This window comes from Crinia signifera, chromosome 3 (assembly GCF_055691185.1).
Source record: "Crinia signifera chromosome 3, ASM5569118v1, whole genome shotgun sequence".
Taxonomy (NCBI): Eukaryota; Metazoa; Chordata; class Amphibia; order Anura; family Myobatrachidae; genus Crinia; species Crinia signifera.
This window is the reverse complement of record NC_139219.1, coordinates 18,557,045-18,577,902: the sequence shown is the minus strand read 5'-3', so window position 1 is coordinate 18,577,902 and position 20,858 is coordinate 18,557,045. Positions and strand designations below refer to the sequence as shown.

The 20,858-nt window shown below is 47.8% G+C and overlaps 1 protein-coding gene across 1 annotated transcript in view; it reads right to left on the bottom strand.

Annotated features, from left to right (window-relative positions):
• Nucleotides 1-20,858, bottom strand: part of BTBD9 (BTB domain containing 9) — a 149,722-nt gene that overhangs the window by 65,337 nt on the left and 63,527 nt on the right. Inside the window, exon 7 of the mRNA XM_083175427.1 lies at nt 1,837-1,946. Coding sequence (XP_083031553.1) covers nt 1,837-1,946 — 110 coding nt within the window. The remainder of the gene's footprint in view (nt 1-1,836; nt 1,947-20,858) is intronic.

Below are 20,858 nucleotides of genomic sequence, written 5' to 3'. Positions count from 1 at the left end.
GTTGCTGCGCCAACTCGGCAGTGTGCAGTCTGTACTGCTGCTGCTGCACTGAGGTTCTTTGCCTGGTTATAGGCTCCTCTCATGGTATACTCATCTCTAGTCTGGTAGCCATTGATGATGAGGATGATGATGATGAAGATCACCATGTACCACACACAGCCATACATGATGATCATCATCATCAATAGCTGCCAGGCTGTGTACCGTACTAGCAGGCTATAACATCAATTTCTGGGGGTACCGTGTGTATTACAATTATGATTTCCTTTCAAATCAACGGGGTAACGTCTGCGTATCTAAATATATTTGGGGATAAAAGGTAAGGTACTTGTGTATTAACACGGCGCCCACGAAATCGGCCGCAAATCGCATGGAAAAATCGGATGCGATTTTGCGGCCGATTTTTCACTTTTTCCGGCCGATTTGCATGCTGTTCCATCATTGCACACCCCCGATTTCCATCTTAGTGCATCGCATGCAATATAGTGGCATGTGATGCATGCCATGCGATGCATGTGAAGCGATTCGATTGGTAACTGTACAATCACCCTGATGGGTGCTTACAATGTTAAATGCACTGCCATTGTTAACGCCACCCCCACTATCAACGCCAACCCAAAGCATGGCGAGCGTAGCGAGCCCGCGAGGGGCGGCGGTACGCATCCTCCGACCTTTTCATACCCCCACTATCCACGCCGGCGTGGAGTTGATTCTAGATAGCTGCGCTCGCCACGCTTCGGGCTCGGTGGCTCGCCACACTGTCTAAAGTCAACTCCACGCCGACGTGGATAGTGGGGGTATGAAAAGGTCGGAGTACGCGTACTGCTGCCCCTCGCGGGCTCGCTGCGCTCACCACGCTTCGGGTTGGTGTTGATGGCGGTGTTAGTGGGGGTGGCGTTAACAATGGGGGTGCATTTAACATTGCGAATCACATCGTATCGCATGCCACTTGCTGGCATGCGTTGCTATGCGATATTTAATTGTACAATCAGCGGCATTTTAACCGAAAATCACATCGGATACTATCGCATAGTACCTGGGGGAGTGCAAGGATGGAATAACATGCAAATCAGCAGGAAATGGCCAAAAATCGGCAAAAAAATCGGCCGAAAATCGGACGCAAATCAGCCGCAAAATCGCATCGCAGATCAAAATCGGCCAAAAAAAAAAAATCGGCAGAAAATCAGCCGATAAATTGGATAAATCGGATCCGATATTGGATGCGATTTAGATGAAATCGGGCGCCGTGATAATACACAAGTACCAAAGGTAAAAAGTTCCCTGACCCCTGCTCTAAAGTGCACAAGGAATACAGTGGGTGATTACACAATACATATAAAATACAAGACCCCAGAATCATCAGTTGTGCGGGTGCCACGCCCCTACCAGGGCAGAAGCGGGTGATGTGGCCATCTTTTGCGCACTTTATATCTTTCTATGCTAGAATGGATGGGGGAAGCAATAAGCAATTACACTTTGTGGAGATACAAACTATGAAAATACAGAACCAATGAGATACACGCGGAGTTATCAGTTCCTCGGAATATTCATCGTATCCATGAAGTACATGGCGAGGCAGCCGTCTGTGGCGCACAACAGAGGTGACTAGGATGCCGGTTACGTGGCACCTGGAGATATAATGCATTAGCAGATTGTTCCTTCTGTACATGGACCAGGCTAGGCAGCCATCTTGGACTCACTGGACAAGCACTATGAGCAGTGATGATAAATAATATGTGGAAATATGATTGGATGTTGGTCACGTTATCTAGGATAAACAGTTTTTGCTTCACTATTAAATTGACAGTTAGGGGTAAATTGACAAAAGCTTCTTACCGATCAGACCCTTCTCCAGAGTAAAGGTTTTCTGGGTGAACATGCATTCGAAGGCTACAAGATGAAAGACCTTGTTCACCGTGTTGTGCGTCCCCACGATCCTGACGTACCTGAAAGACAAAATGTTACTCACATTATTGCTGATCCACAGAACAGTGAGGATATTATACAAAGACATGGAGACATATCACAGTAATGACGCAGTGTATGATTGATCCTGGTCTACGCTCTCAGGGGGTGTGGTTTAAAAATGTATAGATCAACAGTAAATAGGTCTACACCAGCATGTCGACATGCACAATGTCGACACAATAAAAATGTCGACCTGTACAAAAAAAAACCAGTTGACACAAGCGAAAGTTCTACATGGAATTTTTTTTGACACCTGCAAAGTGGGACATGAGTTTTTCATGGTTTTTGATGTCGATACCGGTCAACATGGACCTTCAATTAGTGTAGCTACACTAGACTTGACTTGATTTGGGCATGGTGCCTTCCCCCGCTACTGCTGTGCTCGGCCCACGGTGCTGATCCCAATTGGAGTTCATGTGTATATTAAAGCATGAAAAAAGTAAAAGAAAAAAAATAGTGAAAAACTCGGGTCGACCTTTCCATGTGTCAACCATTGTCCATATCGACCTCATGCGGCTCATTCACAAACACAATGTTGATTCTTCCCAGTGGTTCTCGCACAGACACGGAAGCTGCGCCCCCAGACGCCTCTACCTGGCGTGGTCCAGAAAACCAGTGACTGCAGACAGTCCGGGACCACACACCATCATATGCTGCTATCTCTGACATTATTTAAAAAATAAACAGTCAGACTGTTAATGTGATAAACTCAATACACACCCCGCCCCCCTGTGCCAGCAAGCTGCCAATCACCTGGAACGGGTTAAGTGAGGCAGCAGAATGATGAGCCCAGAGGCGAGGCTGGCACAGCCTGGGTATAAATTATCCGCCACAAGTTAATTGAACTAATTCTCATCGGTAGATGCTTCTCGCTCCTCTCTGCCATCATACGAAACGTCTGGCAAAATAATAGCCGAGAGTCCCCCAGGCAAAGCGCAGCGTCGGCCAATGTGTAACACAGCGGCATAGTCACAGAGAGAACGCACAGGAATTCAGGGCTGCATTAGACGTGTCAGACTCAGGAGCAGCCAGGGATGGCAAAGGGTTAAACGTGATGAATTCATCTTATTATCCATCGCTAGTTCCACTCCACAATACCATTCACTTGATGTGAACCAGCGACTAGACAGGGACACTACACTGGGCTTATCCTGATGATGTGTCTGCATGCCTGGATTACAGGAATCTCTCATGTGGCTGTTACGGACAGCAAGTACAAAGGCAATGATCCATTCAATACAGATTCCTATAGACATTCAGCAGGGGGGTTATATGTGCAGAGTTTGTATGTGTTTCCACAAAAACGTACAGGCAGAAAAATAATATGGCAATACTGTGCTCCTGAATGTCTACCTCGCCAGGTGCCGTAATGGTGAGCTCTCTCAGACTGGGCGCTGTAATGGTGAGCTCTCTCAGACTGGGCGCTGTAACGGTGAGATCTATCAGACTGGGCACTGTAATGGTGAGCTCTCTCAGACTGGGCGCTGTAACGGTGAGATCTATCAGACTGGGCACTGTAATGGTGAGCTCTCTCAGACTGGGAGCTGTATTGGTGAGCTCTCTCAGACTGGGAGCTGTAATGGTGAGCTCTCTCAGACTGGGCGCTGTAATGGTGAGCTCTCTCAGACTGGGCGCTGTAATGGTGAGCTCTCTCAGACTGGGCGCTGTAATGGTGAGCTCTCTCAGACTGGGCGCTGTAACGGTGAGCTCTCTCAGACTGGGCACTGTAACGGTGAGCTCTCTCAGACTGGGCGCTGTAAAGGTGAGATCTATCAGACTGGGCGCTGTAATGGTGAGCTCTCGCAGACTGGGCGCTGTAATGGTGAGCTCTCTCAGACTGGGCGCTGTAATGGTGAGCTCTATCAGACTGGGCGCTGTAATGGTGAGCTCTATCAGACTGGGCGCTGTAATGGTGAGCTCTATCAGACTGGGCGCTGTAATGGTGAGCTCTCTCAGACTGGGTGCTGTAATGGTGAGCTCTCTCAGACTGGGCGCTGTGATGGTGAGCTCTTTTAGACTGGGAGCTGTAATGGTGCGCTCTATCAGACTGGGCGCTGTAATGGTGAGCTCTCTCAGACTGGGGCTGTAATAGTGAGCTCTCTCAGACTGGGTGCTGTAATGGTGAGATCTGTCAGACTGGGAGCTGTAATGGTGAGCTCTCTCAGACTGGGAGCTGTAATGGTGAGATCTCTCAGACTGGGAGCTGTAATGGTGAGATCTGTCAGACTGGGAGCTGTAATGGTGAGATCTCTCAGACTGGGAGCTGTAATGGTGAGATCTCTCAGACTGGGGCTGTAATGGTGAGCTCTATCAGACTGGGGCTGTAATGGTGAGCTCTATCAGGCTGGGAGCTGTAATGGTGAGCGCTGAGCGCCCCCTGTAGGCAATACCTAGTTTTAGTAGTGCTACAAAAGCCCTTCACATCTGTCTCTGTGTATTTCGGTAAGCTGAACTTACAGTATTGGGATTTTTCCTGTAATAAGATGCTCGTGGAAGAAAGCAGACAGCGGAAATAACAGAAGTATAGTTACAGGCGGATAGGAGTTTATGTACAGATGTGGGTAGGTGACAGCTGTGTTTTAAGTTGCGGTGAATCCATTAATATAAGATCTTATTCCTCGTCACAGAGCAGCCAATGTGCGGGCACAGCAAGTCACGACAAGCACCGAAGGGAATACTAATTTGACAATTTAAAGCTTGACGTGATTAGTGTGACCCGCAGACTATCTCTCAGAATCTCATCGTTTCCTCTAATGAAAGTCAATATTTTTATTTAATGTCATTCAACAAACTCAAATAGTGTTCATTAAAATCTCCTAAGAGGCGTGCCAGGCGGGCGCTTCCGCCACACTTGCTGGGCAATTAACCAACACAGGTATTTCAGCATGCAGGGCATGGTGGAAACCACTATCCCTCGCCGATGGGGTGAGTGTGGCACAGTTCATGATCTTCGGTGAATGCCAACTTGGCGTCTGTGTATATAAAATGTCCGTCATGAATCCCAATGTGCCTTCAATGCAGACAATATGGTAGGAATACACCCAGATAACTGCAATAGAACAGGGAGAAGTTCATTTCCAGTCTTCTCCTTGACACTGGTAAGTCTTAGGTTTTTCTGTAAGTTACTAGATGTGACCGCTGCATCTCCTTCAGTTTCCTGCTCAACAGACGTCCACCAAAAATATCTGAACTTGTTCCATGTGTCTCAGGCCCCCTATGGATCTATAGTAGGAATGAATGCAGCAGATTTGACAATGTGACAGTAACTGTAGTAATGACTGCACCTGTGCACCAGCTAGGTGGTCTGGGGAATGTGACAGTTAGTGATGACTGCACCTGTGCACCAGCTAGGCGGTTTGGGTAATGTGACAGTTAGTAATGACTACACCTGTGCACCAGCTAGGTGGTCTGGGTAATGTGACAGTTGGTAATGACTACATCTGTGCACCAGCTAGGTGGTCTGGGGAATGTGATAGTTAGTAATGAATGCAGCTGTGCACCAGCTAGGCGGTCTGGGTAATGTGACAGTTAGTAATGACTACACCTGTGCACCAGCTAGGTGGTCTGTTGAATGTGATAGTTAGTAATGACTACAGCTGTGCACCAGCTAGGTGGTCTGGGGAATGTGACAGTTAGTAATGACTACAGCTGTGCACCAGCTAGGTGGTCTGGGGAATGTGACAGTTAGTAATGACTGCACCTGTGCACCAGCTAGGCGGTCTGGGTAATGTGACAGTTAGTAATGACTACACCTGTGCACCAGCTAGGTGGTCTGTTGAATGTGATAGTTAGTAATGACTACAGCTGTGCACCAGCTAGGTGATCTGGGAAATGTGACAGTTAGTAATGGCTACAGCTGTGCACCAGCTAGGTGGTCTGGGGAATGTGACAGTTGGTAATGACTACATCTGTGCACCAGATAGGTGGTCTGGGGAATGTGACAGTTAGTAAGGACTGCACCTGTGCACCAGCTAGGTGATCTGGGAAATGTGACAGTTAGTAATGAGTACAGCTGTGCAGCACCAGCTAGGTGATCTGGGAAATGTGACAGTTAGTAATGCCTACAGCTGTGCACCAGCTAGGTGGTCTGGGGAATGTGACAGTTGGTAATGACTACATCTGTGCACCAGCTAGGTGGTCTGGGGAATGTGACAGTTAGTAATGACTACATCTGTGCACCAGCTAGGTGGTCTGGGGAATGTGACAGTTGGTAATGACTACACCTGTGCACCAGCTAGGTGGTCTGGGGAATGTGACAGTTAGTAATGACTACAGCTGTACTCCAGCTAGGTGGTCTGGGGAATGTGACAGTTAGTAATGACTACAGCTGTGCACCAGCTAGGTGGTCTGGGGAATGTGACAGTTAGTAATGACTACAGCTGTGCACCAGCTAGGTGGTCTGGAAAACATGGGCCGTTGGTAGATCTCGATGACTGGTGTGGCCAGCCCTGCAGTAGGGTGTATGGGTCAAGCAGGCTGAAGAGGCAATTGGGGCTGACCTCCCACTGACATCAGAATATTGTGTTTAACATTCATGTTTAATGTAAGTCAAATGAATACAAAATGAGTGGCAACGCAAAACTCACTGTAGCAAGTGTATACCGGTGTCTCTACATATACACTTACCTCCCTTTGTGCTATACTGAATGTTACATGGTTCAGTGCTTACGACATCTGTCACCACAGCTGAAGCCTATAGTGTACACATGTCACATGCCTGCAGGTATGTAGCATAGTACAGCCCAGGCAACATCTTGTCTCGCCATCTGATTACAAACACTCTTATATTACGCTATGAGCTAAACTAAACTAATGGGCCATACACATGGGGCGATTACAGCCCCATTTGTAAGTGATCTGTCTAGATCGCTTCGAAAAAGGGATTTTTGTAAGAACTTACCGTTCGAATCCCTTTCTCTGATATGGTCCTGGTGACACAGCTCAACACTGGGATGTAGGAGGGTCCGAAGGAGCCAGGCACCTATCCTAAAGCTTTAGAGGGTAGGCTCCTCCCCTACTGCATCCCTGGACTCTTCAGTTCAATCTTTCAAAGCCACTGGAATACATTAACTCAGTACAAACGCCTGCACATATTATATGCACATTTTATAACAGAAAACTGTTAACTTTTAACCATTTTAACATGAACATCATGAAACTTCTGGCATACTTACTGAGCGTAAGGGAGGGATCGCTGTGTCACCAGGACCATATCAGAGAAAGGGATTCGAACGGTAAGTTCTTACAAAAATCCCTTTTTCTCTTTCAATGGTCCTGGTGACACAGCTCAACACTGGGACGTTCCAGAGCCGGTCCTTTGGGAGGGTACGCTCAGGTCTGCAGCTCTCAGCACTGCTCGCCCGAATGATGCGTCCTCCGACGCGAACTCATGGAATCTATAGAATTTGGCAAATGTGTGAACAGATGACCAAGTGGCAGCTCTGCAAACCTGCTCAGCTGTGGCCCCATGTCGAACCGCCCAAGAGGTGGCAACTGACCTGGTGGTATGCGCATTTATTTTGGCCGGTACTGGTCTACCCACTTTGGTGTATGCAAAGGCTATCACAGACCGCAACCACCTAGCAATAGTCTGCTTAGATGCAGGCCAACCAATTTTGTGTACGTCATACAATACCAACAATGTGTCAGTCTTCCTGACACTCTTCACTCTGTCCACATATATGCGTAAGGCACGCACAACATCCAAAGTTCTCAACTTGTCCCTTTTCTTAGAACCCTCTGGGGGTTGAAACACAGGTAGAACTATCTCCTGATTTAAATGGAAGGTAGATACCACCTTCGGTAAAAACTGAGGCACTGTTCTTAAAACAGCCCTGTCATCATGAAAAATTAAGAAGGGAGATTTACATGATAAAGCTCCCAATTCTGAAACTCTTTTAGCAGATGCTACTGCTAACAAAAACACTAGCTTCCACGTGAGAAACTTAAAGTCAGCCGACCTTAAAGGTTCAAAAGGTGCCTTTTGAAGGCATTCCAAAACCAGTGATAGATCCCAAGGTGCTACTGGTTGCTTGTATGGAGGTTTCAACCTGGATACTCCTTGTAAAAAGGTTTGAATTTCCGGCAAAATGGCTATCTTTTTCTGGAAATAGATGGACAAGGCCGAAATCTGCACCTTCAGTGACTGAAGGCTTAGGCCCGATGAAAAACCATCTTGTAAGAATTCCATCATTCTTGATAGCTTAAAATGAGATGTATGAGCCTTTCTTCTCTCACACCATCGAATGTAAGTCTTCCAGACTCTATAATAATTTGCCGAAGATACAGCTTTTCTGGCTTTTATCATAGTCTGTACTACTGCCTCAGAAAACCCTTTTCTTTTCAAAATGGTGGTTTCAATAGCCAGGCCGTCAAAATCAATCGATCTGAATCCAGGTGATTGAATGGGCCTTGTCTTAGAAGGTCTGGTCTCCGAGGTAGACGCCATGAGTCCACAGACAACCTCTGAAGCCTCGAGTACCAGGATCTCCTTGGCCAATCTGGGGCCACTAAGATCACTGGAACCTTCTGCCCCTGTATTTTCTTCAGAAGTCTCGGTAACATTGGTACTGGTGGGAATGCATAAAGGAGATCTCCCTGCCAGTGAATAGTCATGGCATCCACTGCCTCCGCTAGTGGATCCCTTGTTCTGGCATAGAACCTGGGCACTTGACGGTTGATCCTGGATGCCATCAGGTCCACATCCGGAGTTCCCCACATCGAAGTGATTTGGTGAAACACCTGAGGGTGTAAGCTCCATTCCCCTTCCTTGAGCTCCTCCCTGCTCAGGAAGTCGGCTTCTATATTCTCTATTCCTGGGATGAATATAGCCGATACAGCTGGAACATTCTGTTCCGCCCATAGGAAGATTCTGGATACCTCCCACATGGCCAATCTGCTGTGTGTACCTCCCTGGTGATTCAGATACGCCACAGCTGTGGCATTGTCGGTCTGAATCCTCAAAGGGAGGTTCTGTAACCTGTCTCCCGCCAAGGAAATGACTTTCCAGACAGCTCTCAGCTCCAAGATGTTGATTGGTAATGCTGATTTCTCTGCCGTCCACAGGCCCTGAAGCCTGAGATCCAGGACTATTGCCCCCCAGCCCCTGAGACTGGCGTCGGTAGTTACTATCAACCAGTCCCAGGTCTGTAATGACCGACCCCACTGAAGGGAATCTACTTCTGTCCACCATTTCAAGGATTCTCGGGTGTCCGAAGACAGCACTATCATCTCGGATTTCATGGTCAAAGTGTTTCCTGACCAAGCTGACAAAATGTTCCATTGGAACCTCCGAGAGTGGAACCTGGCAAATTGAAGCGTCTCGAATGACGCCACCATCTTCCCCAGGAGCTTGAGGCACCTCCATACTGAAATGCTCTGAGCCCTGAGAATCTCCTGGACTAGGGTGACCAGATCCCTGGCCTTTACCTCCGGGATGAATACCCGATGAAGATGGGTGTCCAGTATGACTCCCAAGAATTGGAGCCTTTGTGACGGTACCAACTGAGATTTTTGCAAATTTAAAATCCAGCCGTGAGCCTGCAAAAAACTGATGGCCTCTGCCAAGTGACTCTGCAGCATGGCTGCTGACTCTGCTTTGAACAGGAGATCGTCCAAATAGGGTATTACTGTGATTCCCCTGAGCCTCAGCACCGCCGCCATTACTGACATTATCTTTGTGAATACCCTTGGCGCGGTTGCTAGCCCAAAGGGTAACGCCCGGAATTGTAAATGCAGGTCTCCTATGGCAAACCTCAACAAGGTCTGATGCTCCGGGTGTATAGGAACGTGCAAATATGCGTCCTGGACATCCATGGACGCCAAAAATTTTCCCTGGTCCAGACTCAGGAGTACTGACCGTAGAGACTCCATTTTGAAATGGTCTACCCATAAATGAACATTTAGAGACTTCAAATTTAGTATTGGTCTGAAAGACCCGTCTGGTTTGGGCACCAGGAACAGCGTGGAGTAAAAGCCTTTCTTCCACTCTGTCTTGGGGACTAGTGTCACCACCCCTTTTTTCAAAAGGGAGTGCGCTGCTCTCACAAGAGCTGTACGCAGCCGTGCCTCCTTTGGTAAGGATGTGGGAATGAACCTCTTCGGAGGTGGCCCTCTGAAAGGGATTTTGTAACCCTGTGTTATGATGTCTAGCACCCAGGCATCCTGGTCTAGAGAAGCCCAAGCGTCCCTGAAGAGCGTGAGACGCCCGCCCACTTTTGTCACTGTCGGGCAAAGCCCCTGACAGTCATGCAGAGGGTTTATCCTCTCCTTTATTGGCAGGCTTCTTGTGAAAAGAGCCAAATTTTGACTTTTGTGTCTTGCCTCTAGAGGGCTGAAACCTTCCCCTGAAAGACTGTCCTCGAAAGGACGCACCACCTCTAGGGGAGGGCCGAAAGGACGGCTTAAAAGCAGAAAATCTGGACGTCTGCTTTGCTGAGGAGGCCGGCAGGAATGTACTTTTGCCGCCTGTGGCCTGTTTTATAATCTCCTCTAATTCGGTACCAAAGAGTACCTTTCCTTTGAAGGCTAATGTTTCCAGAGCCTTCTTGGACTCATTGTCTGCTTCCCAGGCTTTAAGCCAAAGCACTCTCCTGGCATTAATGGAGACTGTGGACACTCTGGTTGCCATATTAATAGCTTACTCCTCTGCTTCAACTGCATATTCTGCTGCTGCCTTAATCTTTTCTGCAAGCAGTAATGCACCCGGGTCAGCCTGCAGCATGGTGCATAATTCACCAGCCCACTCTATCATGGCCTTAGAAACCCAGGCTGAAGCAATAAGGGGTCGTAAGGTAAACCCCACCCCTTCAAAGATAGCCTTGAGGTTTCCCTCCAGCTTTTTATCCACAGAATCTTTAAAAGCTGCACCGCCCTGTACTGGTAATACAGTAGCCTTGGACAAACGTGCCACTGAAGCGTCCACAACTGGGACCCTTTCCCAGAGCTCCGCATGAGACTCTGGCATGGGGTACAGATTAAGGAATCGTTTTGGCATCTGAAGCCTCTTATCAGGAGTTTTCCAAGCCCCTTCTAACAATTCCTGTAACCCCTCATCTGAAGGAAAAGTAACAGCCTCCTTCCGCTGTCGCTTAAAAACACCTTTAACAGGAGTCTTATCCTCCACAGTCAGCTTTAAAGCCTGCTTCACAGCTACAATGAGATCCTCTATACCAGCAGCAGAGTTCTCTTCCAAATCATCACCCTGATCCCAGGGGATGTCAGTATACTCTCCTTCCTCTTCATCTACCACAGTAGTTAAGGCATAAGACCTTCTAGGGGTCCCTGCCACATCATCCATTTTGTCCAGCATTTGACTGAACCTGTTAATCCCTTTTGCAGTATCCTGCATCACCTGGATAAGTGCAGGATCTGCCTGGGTAAGAGGCAAGGAGCCAGACGACTGCTGAGATGATGGCATAGGTCTCTGTGATTCTACCAGCCCATCACTCTGCCTGTCCAAAAGCTGCACCAAAGCGTTTACTGACCTGCCTAGGGCCCTGGCCCACGCAGGTTCCATATGCTCTGCCCTATGGGGATCACTGCCCATGGGTCTCACATCAGCGCAAGTAATACATAAGCCCCCCTTGGCCATCTGCTCAGGGACAAATTTTTGTGTGCAAACATTGCACGCGCTCAGTGCATTAAGGGCTCCCTCCCCCAAAACCACAGCCTGATGCTCAGACATGATGCAAGTGATAAATGTATATCTATCAGTATACACAGTGCAAACAATGTACAAGCGTTTATACAGAGGCAATGCACCCAATCACTTATCTGTCTGTTGGTTTCAACTGCGGGGAAGCGATGCCCAGGAAATCCAAGTCACTCTGCCAGGATCAGTAAGCCAGCTCAGCTCCGCTGCAAGCGTTCTGAAAGGCGCCAAAGTCAGAGTGAAGGAAGAGACCACAGGTCCCTGCTGCTGCGGGGTCCGTGACCTTTTGGCGCCAACCACCCCCAGCAAGCCGCTCCTTAGGTAGGATTTCCTAGTTCCAGTGTCTCCCCCTCAAATGGGGATCACTTGGAACATGCCTGTCACAACGCTGCTGTCCTCTCATCTAGGAGCTCAGCGTGTAAGCTCCGCATAAAATGGCCGCCGCCATCACGGAGCGCCTGTCCCCCATGATCCCCACCTAAACGTGGAGCCGGTTTCAGGGTACTCCGGAGCCCAGGCAGCCTTTTAGAAAAGGCTATAAGCGCTGCACAGGGGGACCAGACAGTGTCTCCCTTGTGCACAGTGAGCTGACAGGACGCGCTTCTGTCAGCTCCTGCTGCGCAAGCAGTGTGAGGATTCACTATGAGAATCCTCACACTGTGCCTACCTAGCTAGGGTAAAAGTTAATAAAATAATAAAAATCCCCTAACTACTCTAATTCTTCGGCTGCTCCTGCAGCCCTTTAGAATAGCACCCACTCCAGTGGGCACCTAACACGAACTGAAGAGTCCAGGGATGCAGTAGGGGAGGAGCCTACCCTCTAAAGCTTTAGGATAGGTGCCTGGCTCCTTCGGACCCTCCTACATCCCAGTGTTGAGCTGTGTCACCAGGACCATTGAAAGAGAAATAAAGCATGGATCCCTCCATGTGTATGGCCCCCAGCGATGCTTGGTGCTGCGCGACACTATAGCCTGACTGTTTATACTGCCACAATATGTACTTAGTCATCACCAGTGTTCTCTGAATGGAGAACACTCGCCGTGCCACATTGCTCAGCACACATTGCTGGAGCATCACTGTGGGCTGAGCGATCTGTGCTGAGCAATATGTGCCTGCTCCTGTCGCCCAGTGTGTATGGGGCATAAGGAGCAGGAATAAACAGCTCTGGGCCAGTGTGTGTAATAATGATGGACAGGATATGATCCGCAGCCATGAGTGGAATGTATCTTCTGTGACACTATAAACTGTTCCCATCAGTCTTGCAGACCCTTGTGCTTAGATGGGGGAAAGAGGACAATGACCCCCCCCCCCCCCTGCATGGACCAGAGACCCTGATTGGATGTATGACATGCAGCCAGATTACAGGGACTCACTAGCACTTGCTGCCCCCTTGTATAATCAGATGTGGAGGAGCGCTGATCAGCCTGCGGAAGCTACAGTTGTGTAGGTCACCCCCAGTCTGTGCACCCTACAAGGGGCTATACTGTACTAACGATCATTGAATACTTTCGGGAAAAGGGGAATGCAAAAAAGATTAGACGAAGACCAGACCTTGCCTACAAGTTGGTGTAGTTTGCAGGATAATTATGGGATCTATGGTGCTCCTGTCCCCCAAATCTGGCTCCTTATCTTTAGGAGACATCTCTAGATAAGGATAGAATGGTGAAGTGTCCATATTAATGAGGATCTGTACTTCTGTACTGTGTATCTAATTGCTGATCTCCAGCATTTGTCATCATGTGTAAACTAATTATGTAACCATCATTACCGAGCAAACAGACAGGATAAGTATCAGATAAGGGCTTTGTTACAGTGTAAACATTTGGGCGATCACAGTAAACAGACCGGGGGGGGGGGGGGGGGGGGGGGGAACATGCCGCCGAGCAGCGGTATACACACCAGGCGACAATTCTATTGATGAGCTAATCATTGCACACTCCAGAACCCGTGCCTTCTAATCACAAACTTCTGTCTAATTATTTTACAGTGGCTGCAATGTAAGCAACCAGGTAAATGAACTTATAATATCATTAATTAGTAGTAGTTACCCCCTTCAGGCCGGTATTACACCCCTATTGTCAGACCTGATGTCTGTCATCCCTCTCACCTGAGATACAAAATGTTACTTTGTATACAACTCTTTCTCTTTTGTTAGCATCTTTGTATAAATGTTTCTTTAGGGGGTTCCGTCGCTATCCCATCACCATTACTGCAGGCGTGATGCATGGTGCGCCCCTGAGTTTATCCAATGCACCCAAGAGAGATCCATCGCGCCCATGGACAATTAAGTCATCTCAGCTGCCTATCACCACGAGTGTTGGCAGATCCAGGTTAAACCAAGACTGGCAATTACCCCCTCAGAGAGAACAGGCAAAACCAGCCTCCGAGCAGGGTTCGACAAACCCTTTAAGTGCCATCGTTGCTGTGGGCAATCCTCAAAACGGTGGCATCGACCACAGCAACTGTTCTTTTAGTATAAATAAATACAAATACAGCCAAGACAATTTATTGAAGCTCTGTTACATATTGCACCTATTGCTGTGAGAGGTGCCGGCATTTTTTTTTTTTACCAGATATTTTGAGGCTCTCTCGCAGCACTCAAAGGGTTAATAAAAGAAAAGTCTGTTTGCCAATTTTCACACCTATTTTGACAAATACCCTTGGCCCTCAAAGGGTTAATATTGAGGTGCCTGCACACACCTGTTCTTTATATTACGCCAAATTGCCCGGTTCACAGGGAAGATTCAATTAAAACTAGCAAAAAAACAGAAAGGAAGTAATGGGCCTTCATCACTAATTTCACCAGTTATTGCAAACACATAGAACGTACTTTAAATAGACAATGGGTCAGTTATTACCTGTAAAACCGAAACATATGTATACAAAAAAGCTCCAAATCGAAGTTAAAAATTAGTATGCAGTGCTTTATATCCACCAAATCTATGCCTAAAATCAAATCCAAAGGTTTTTTTTAGGTGTGGCACTTGCATAGGGTGTAGAAATGTGAAGGGAAACGGAAGCAAAATGAATGAGGTTGAAATGGAAGGAAATAAATTTAAAGTGTTGGATTTTATTACTTGAAATTCCAAAAACGTGGTACATGGTGTTAAATGTGGGTGCGGACTTTGGTATATTGGCCGTACATCAAGGCCTTTAAAAATACGTATAAGGTTACATTTGTGGTACATTAAAAAATGCCTGACAACCCATGCTTTATCTGACAACTTCAAGAAACATCAGCAAAGCTGTATAACAGCTACAGTGTACGGGGTTTCTGTGGTTTAGGATGAGTCATGTCATCAGCCCAGAACATTTATAAGTAGCCAATTAGCAAAATCAGAAATGCTATTAATTTATGATGGGTCAGGCTGGGCCGTCCAGACAGCCGAGTCCCTCCCTGTGAAGCATTTATCAATCGCAGTGCAATAATGCTACAGTCGCAGGGCGCAAAGTCGGGGTTGTACGACGGGTGTGGCAGAACCTCCTTGAACTGCAGGCGCTGCAACCCTCTTCCCAAAGATGAAAGAGCACCTTAAGAGTCAACACTTGAAAAGTGAATAGTGCATAACATAGAGGGATAAACTGAGTTATCAGGTACAAAAAGTGTTCAAACGTGTTACTTATAGCCATGGAGGCATTACGTTCCAGTCCAGCCTCGTATTCTGCATTTTCCCCTAAATTAATATTCCGCCTGCGGGATTATAACAATTCATTTACAACAAAATTATTAATTCTAAGTACTAGCAGTTCAGACAACGCAGGGGTGTCCGGATCGTTTATTGGGGCGGTACTTTGCGGCTGCCACTTCTAGTCGGAGAATGGCGGCCCTGCGTCTGCCATCACAGCTAGGCAGACATAGGGCTTTCCCATTACTGCCATGTGATTGCAATTATTTTGCAATCGCACCACAGGGAGGGACTCAGCAGGCTGGACTGCCCTGTGCGGTGCGGCCGGCAGCATGCCCGAGTTGACGGTATTGCATTTTAAGCAAAACTGCAACTTGAAGCTGAATTATGCCCAATTTGCATTCTAGATCCTCTGGCTCGTGTCAGGGGGCAGCAGCAATAGAGTGCAGGGCAATATCTGCTCCGTCTGCTCGCAGCAGGGTGTGGGAAAAACGTGATCGCCTTCTTGAATCCGCCCAGCGTTGTCCCATTCACTTCCCTCCCAGAGGTCACCTTGGCCTCATGCTACGCTTCTGTATCCCAATGAAAAGCAATGTACAGCTCTGGTTCTCCATTACTTCTCCATCTCCGCACGTTCCTCCTAATGAACCAAAGCTGAAGCTTCAAATTAGTCCTGTACGCAGAAACAAGACACAGAGGAGCAATTGACCGGCCCGAGCCTCAATCTGTGACGCGGGGAAGTGCTTTGTCCCCGAGGGACAGCGATCTTGATGAGGTCCAGATGGGAAGTGACAATTGTTAGAGAGGAAGCACTGTCTTTTCTATTAGAACTTTCTATAAAGTCAGGCTGGAGGGAATGTATCGCGCGGGCGCGCGGCGCCTGTTAATCTACCTAACCTTGCTTTGCCTTTCACCTAAGAAACAAATTCCCTCTGACTTTACAACAATTTGCACAGGCCGAGATAGATCGGCCTCCTCTCCACGTTAAGGATTTCTGAGCCGCAGATATATCTTTCCCACTAGCTTTTAGTGCAGCGTTCACCTCTGTGTTACGGAACAATATATTACTCCGGCAAGGACCTTGAACGTGCGGCTGCGGTGGCAGCGAGATAATTGGACATCCAAGAATCAAGGATGGGAGTTAAAATACAAAAACGAGACGGAAAGCGATGGCTCCACCAACGGGCCACCTGCCAGGGAGACGTTCTGCTGCCAAGGGTTAAACAGCCCCAGAAATGCCGCTCGCCCATTATAGCTCCAAATGCAATTGCCAGGCTGATTAGCTCAAAGTCAATCTGTATCAAACTATTTGAGGCTCGATCGGACTGTTACACGGGGCTGGAAGATACAGCACGATTATGCCGGTTGTGTTGAGCATTACCCCCTTAGCCAAGCAGGTGAGCGGTGGAAGAAAATGAGAGCACTGCGAACCATGTGTCTGAATTAAAATTATAATAAATGAATATTCCAAAGCTCCCCCATACAATAATACAGAAAGATCTCACTTAGGAACAAGACAAAACATTGGTGCTTTAACTCCATTAGCACTGAAGAGTCTTGAGAGAGGGAGCGTTGATCGCTGGGATAAAGCGACAGCGCCACCAAGCGTCAGGAGCGGAACAGGACAGTCGGCAGCTCCTCTATCAATAATTAAAGCGCAGAAAATGCCTCCACCGTCCCTCCGCAGGATGCAGTTCAGACTGAATTTTGTTTCCGAAGGGGAAAGGAATCATTTTGATTGGTCGGCGTTCTCGTACACATCCCCTCGCATGCTAGCGAGGGGGCGCGGGTGGCACGGCCAGAAGTTCAGCGGTGCGTTGCTGACCTCTTTGCTAGGCTGTGAGTGTACATAGCCTAGCAAACATGTCTGAATTAGGCCCTTATATCTAATGCTAGCCAGCCAGGTACATCTAATGCTAGCTAGCTGATACAGGACATACTGTATGGGGGTGGATCGTTAAGTCGACAGTGAAAAGGTCGACACCAGCAACAGGTCAACATCGAAAAGTTGACATGAGCTTTTTTTTTTTTGTGTGTGTCTATGTCGACATGGACACCGTAATAGTGTACCGTTGAGCTTGGCACATTATTACATTCTCCCTCTGTGCCCACTGGGATGAATATACTAAGACGTGAGTTCTATCGAAGATGGGATAACAGATTATATCTATTATCTACTAGGAGGTGCTAAATAAATAAGAAGTCGAATTCTGATTGGTTGCTATGCGCAACATTCCATCTTCAATAGACCTCCCATTTTAGTAAATTGACCCCCTACTGTCTACCCATCTTTCTACAATGTAAGCTCCTAAGGTAAGACCTGGACCTTATGTCTCATGAGAACTGCTGCCCGGGTAGATACCCGGTGTGCCTCTGATATATTAGGGTTACTCACCCGTATGGAATTCATCACCATATCTGTAATTGCTGCGATCACTCGCCCTTGAATCTGCTCCTCGCGCCCCAACCATGCATTATTTAATTCTTCTATCTATTACGCTTACAGGTATATATCTGGTGACTGTCAGCGCTGCCGGGTCTGCAGCCTCGATTATGACGATGAAGAAAAGATGGAGAAGAACTTGGTGCCCAATATGCAGGTGTCCAGCAGGTTTGGTAATGACCAGCTGGGATACAGGCATAGAACTGGGAATGAAGTCATGAGTTCTATCATGGCACAAACTCTTTCACCCGACAACAAAGGCACCACAAGGGATTTGTGCTGGACTCTACAATTCTGGATCCTTCTAGGTTTACATAGGACCTGGTCTAGGGATGGAGGTGATGATGTACGCAGTGGAGCATGTTCTGAATGGGATTAAGAGAGTAATAGGATTACTATGCTAATCCCCTACTGTATTGTTCTTTGTATTGTATTGCTGCTGAGAACAATAGCCATAGCTAGCCACGGTGAGCCACAACCTAAGGAACAAAGTTGACAGGGGCTCCAACTGGTAAGGTGGCCATACACACGCAGATTTATCTGCAGATCTGTCTGGTTGGAACAAAAACCTGGTTATGGATGAGAGCAAACGACAGTTGACCATTTGCTTGGAAATGCTGGAAAACTGCCAAACTGCCACTCATCCTTAACCATGTTTTTGTTCCAACCATCCAGATCTGCAGAGAAATCTTACCAGTGTATGGGCACCTTAAGTCCCGCTGAGCAACTGCCGTGACGGTTCAGTCAGGATTTAAACGCAGTGACAGTCAGGGAGCATTTGTGGGAAGTAACGGTAGGACGGACGACTCAACCCCAGGCGGGTTTTATGGCCATGTCACAACGTGGGGCTGCGATTCCCTTCACAGTTACGATGGTTTTCTTCATCCGTCGGCCATGCTGCATAACCACAGAGCTGCTCAGAAGGATGATTAACGACCGACGTGATCGGGGGTCCGCGTCACTGTACACCAGCACCGAACCTGAGATGCCAATACCCATCCTGGTGACTGCAACATTTACCAACGTCACCCGGTGTACTGAATCGCAACTGCGACAACATTTGCGCCCATGTCCGAATCAGGTCTTCACAATCTAGAGGATAAACCAACTGCGACAAGAGTCCTGGATTATACGTTATCTGCAGCGCTATACGACAGCAGGGGATACAGATACAGGGGGTACAGGAGATAGTGTGTGTGCCAGGGCCTTTATACCTAGAACACACAAATCGTAACGGCAAGGCCGCACATTCTGTAATAACAGTGGTCTGTGGGGGACAATGTCATCTCAATAAATCACCGGCCAAGTCCATAGGCAAACTACCAGCAACTGCCCACCCAATTACACCACTGGGCCTCTTGCACGGCAGCCGGTAGACACGCGATCTGCCAAATAAAATCCTCAGAAACAAGGTTTCCTACAGTAAAATTACAGTAATTGCGGTCACATTGCTCCGGGTCCCAAATAGGTTTTGAACACAATATCTGTAATAACAGAACAGAAATATTCAGTGAACCAGCTCCGTAGCCTGCGCGCAGTGTGAGACAGATCCATTACTCTGCAAACGAAACATCACGTCCCTCCACCGATAGCAGAATCTCCGGGAGACGAGAAAACAGATCAGTCGGCTTCCAGCTCCACAAAGGATTCCAGCCGGATAATCACAGCTTCTAAGGGCTGGCTGGAGCCGGTGGCGAGAGCTCTGAATGTCCCGCCACGTAATACGGACAGATGTGTCCTTCACCGAAGACACAAAGCAGCGGGGACACAGAAATAACACTCTGCTCCGTATTCTTGTCACACGGCTGTTATTATACTTATTTATATTGTGCCGACGTATAATGCTACACAACGTGATGCTAGGCGCCAAGTACAGTGTGGTATTGCAGCTAGAATAATTCATTTCCTTTGGTTTATATTACACCCACCTAACGAGATGGAAGGCAGCAATAACGGCTAGCAAAGGCTGGTTAAAGTAGCATTGTTACACTGACAAGTGCAGCAAGAAACGCCGGCTTTATGTCAGATTGCCATTAGATCCATACACTACTGTTTAGGTTATGGTATGCACAGTCACTCGATAACTGCTCGATGTGCGGATTCGCACTACAGCGATCAACTCTGAATCGGGACCAATGTGTGATCATTTGGGGTAATCAGGGCAGGATATATAGAGGTGGTAGAAGTTTCGGGGGATGAACATAAAAGTACTCCTCAGGAGACAGTCACTATGCCAACCTTCAACATTTTGATAATAGCGATGTCAACAATATAATGTCGACAATTATTAAGTCAACATTGTTAAAATAAAGACATGTGAGATATTCTGCAGAACTGAGAGTTCCTCTGCCGGAGTGGAAGGTTGGGCACTAGGGGAGGTTAGGGTTTAGGCTGTGGGAGTGTAGGGTTGGACACTAGGGGAGGATAGGGTTAGGCTGTGGGAGTGGAGGGTTAGGCACTAGGGGAGCTTACGGTTAGGCTGTGGGAGTGGGAGGGTTGGGCACTAGGGGAGGTTAGGGTTAGGCTGTGGGAGTGGAGGGTTGGGCACTAGGGGAGGTTAGGGGTAGGCTGTGGGAGTGGAGGGTTGGGCACTAGGGGAGGATAGGGGTTAGGCTGTGGGAGTGGAGGGTTGGGCACTAGGGGAGGTTAGGGGTAGGCTGTGGGAATGGAGGTTTGGGCACTAGGGGAGGTTACGGTTAGGCTGTGGGAGTGGAGGGTTGGGCACTAGGGAAGGTTAGGGGTAGGCTGTGGGAGTGAGGGTTGGGCACTAGGGGAGGTTACGGTTAGGCTGTGGGAGTGGAGGGTTGGGCACTAGGGAAGGTTAGGGGTAGGCTGTGGGAGTGGAGGGTTGGGCACTAGGGGAGGTTAGGGGTAGGCTGTGGGAATGGAGGGTTGGGCACTAGGGGAGGTTAGGTGTAGGCTGGGAGTGGAGGGTTGGGCACTAGTGTAGGATAGGGTTAAGGTGGCCATACATCAGAAAGATATTGTACCCAATCATACAATCTCAATTTATTGTAAAATGGATTGTATGCAGATTGTGTGCACATCTTGTGTACACAATCATACAATCATGCAGCAGATAGATTGTATGAGGGATTGTGAGTAGATTGTGTGTCCAAAAACCACCAAGGACTGTTGGGGATTTTAAGGGAAATTGTACACAATTATA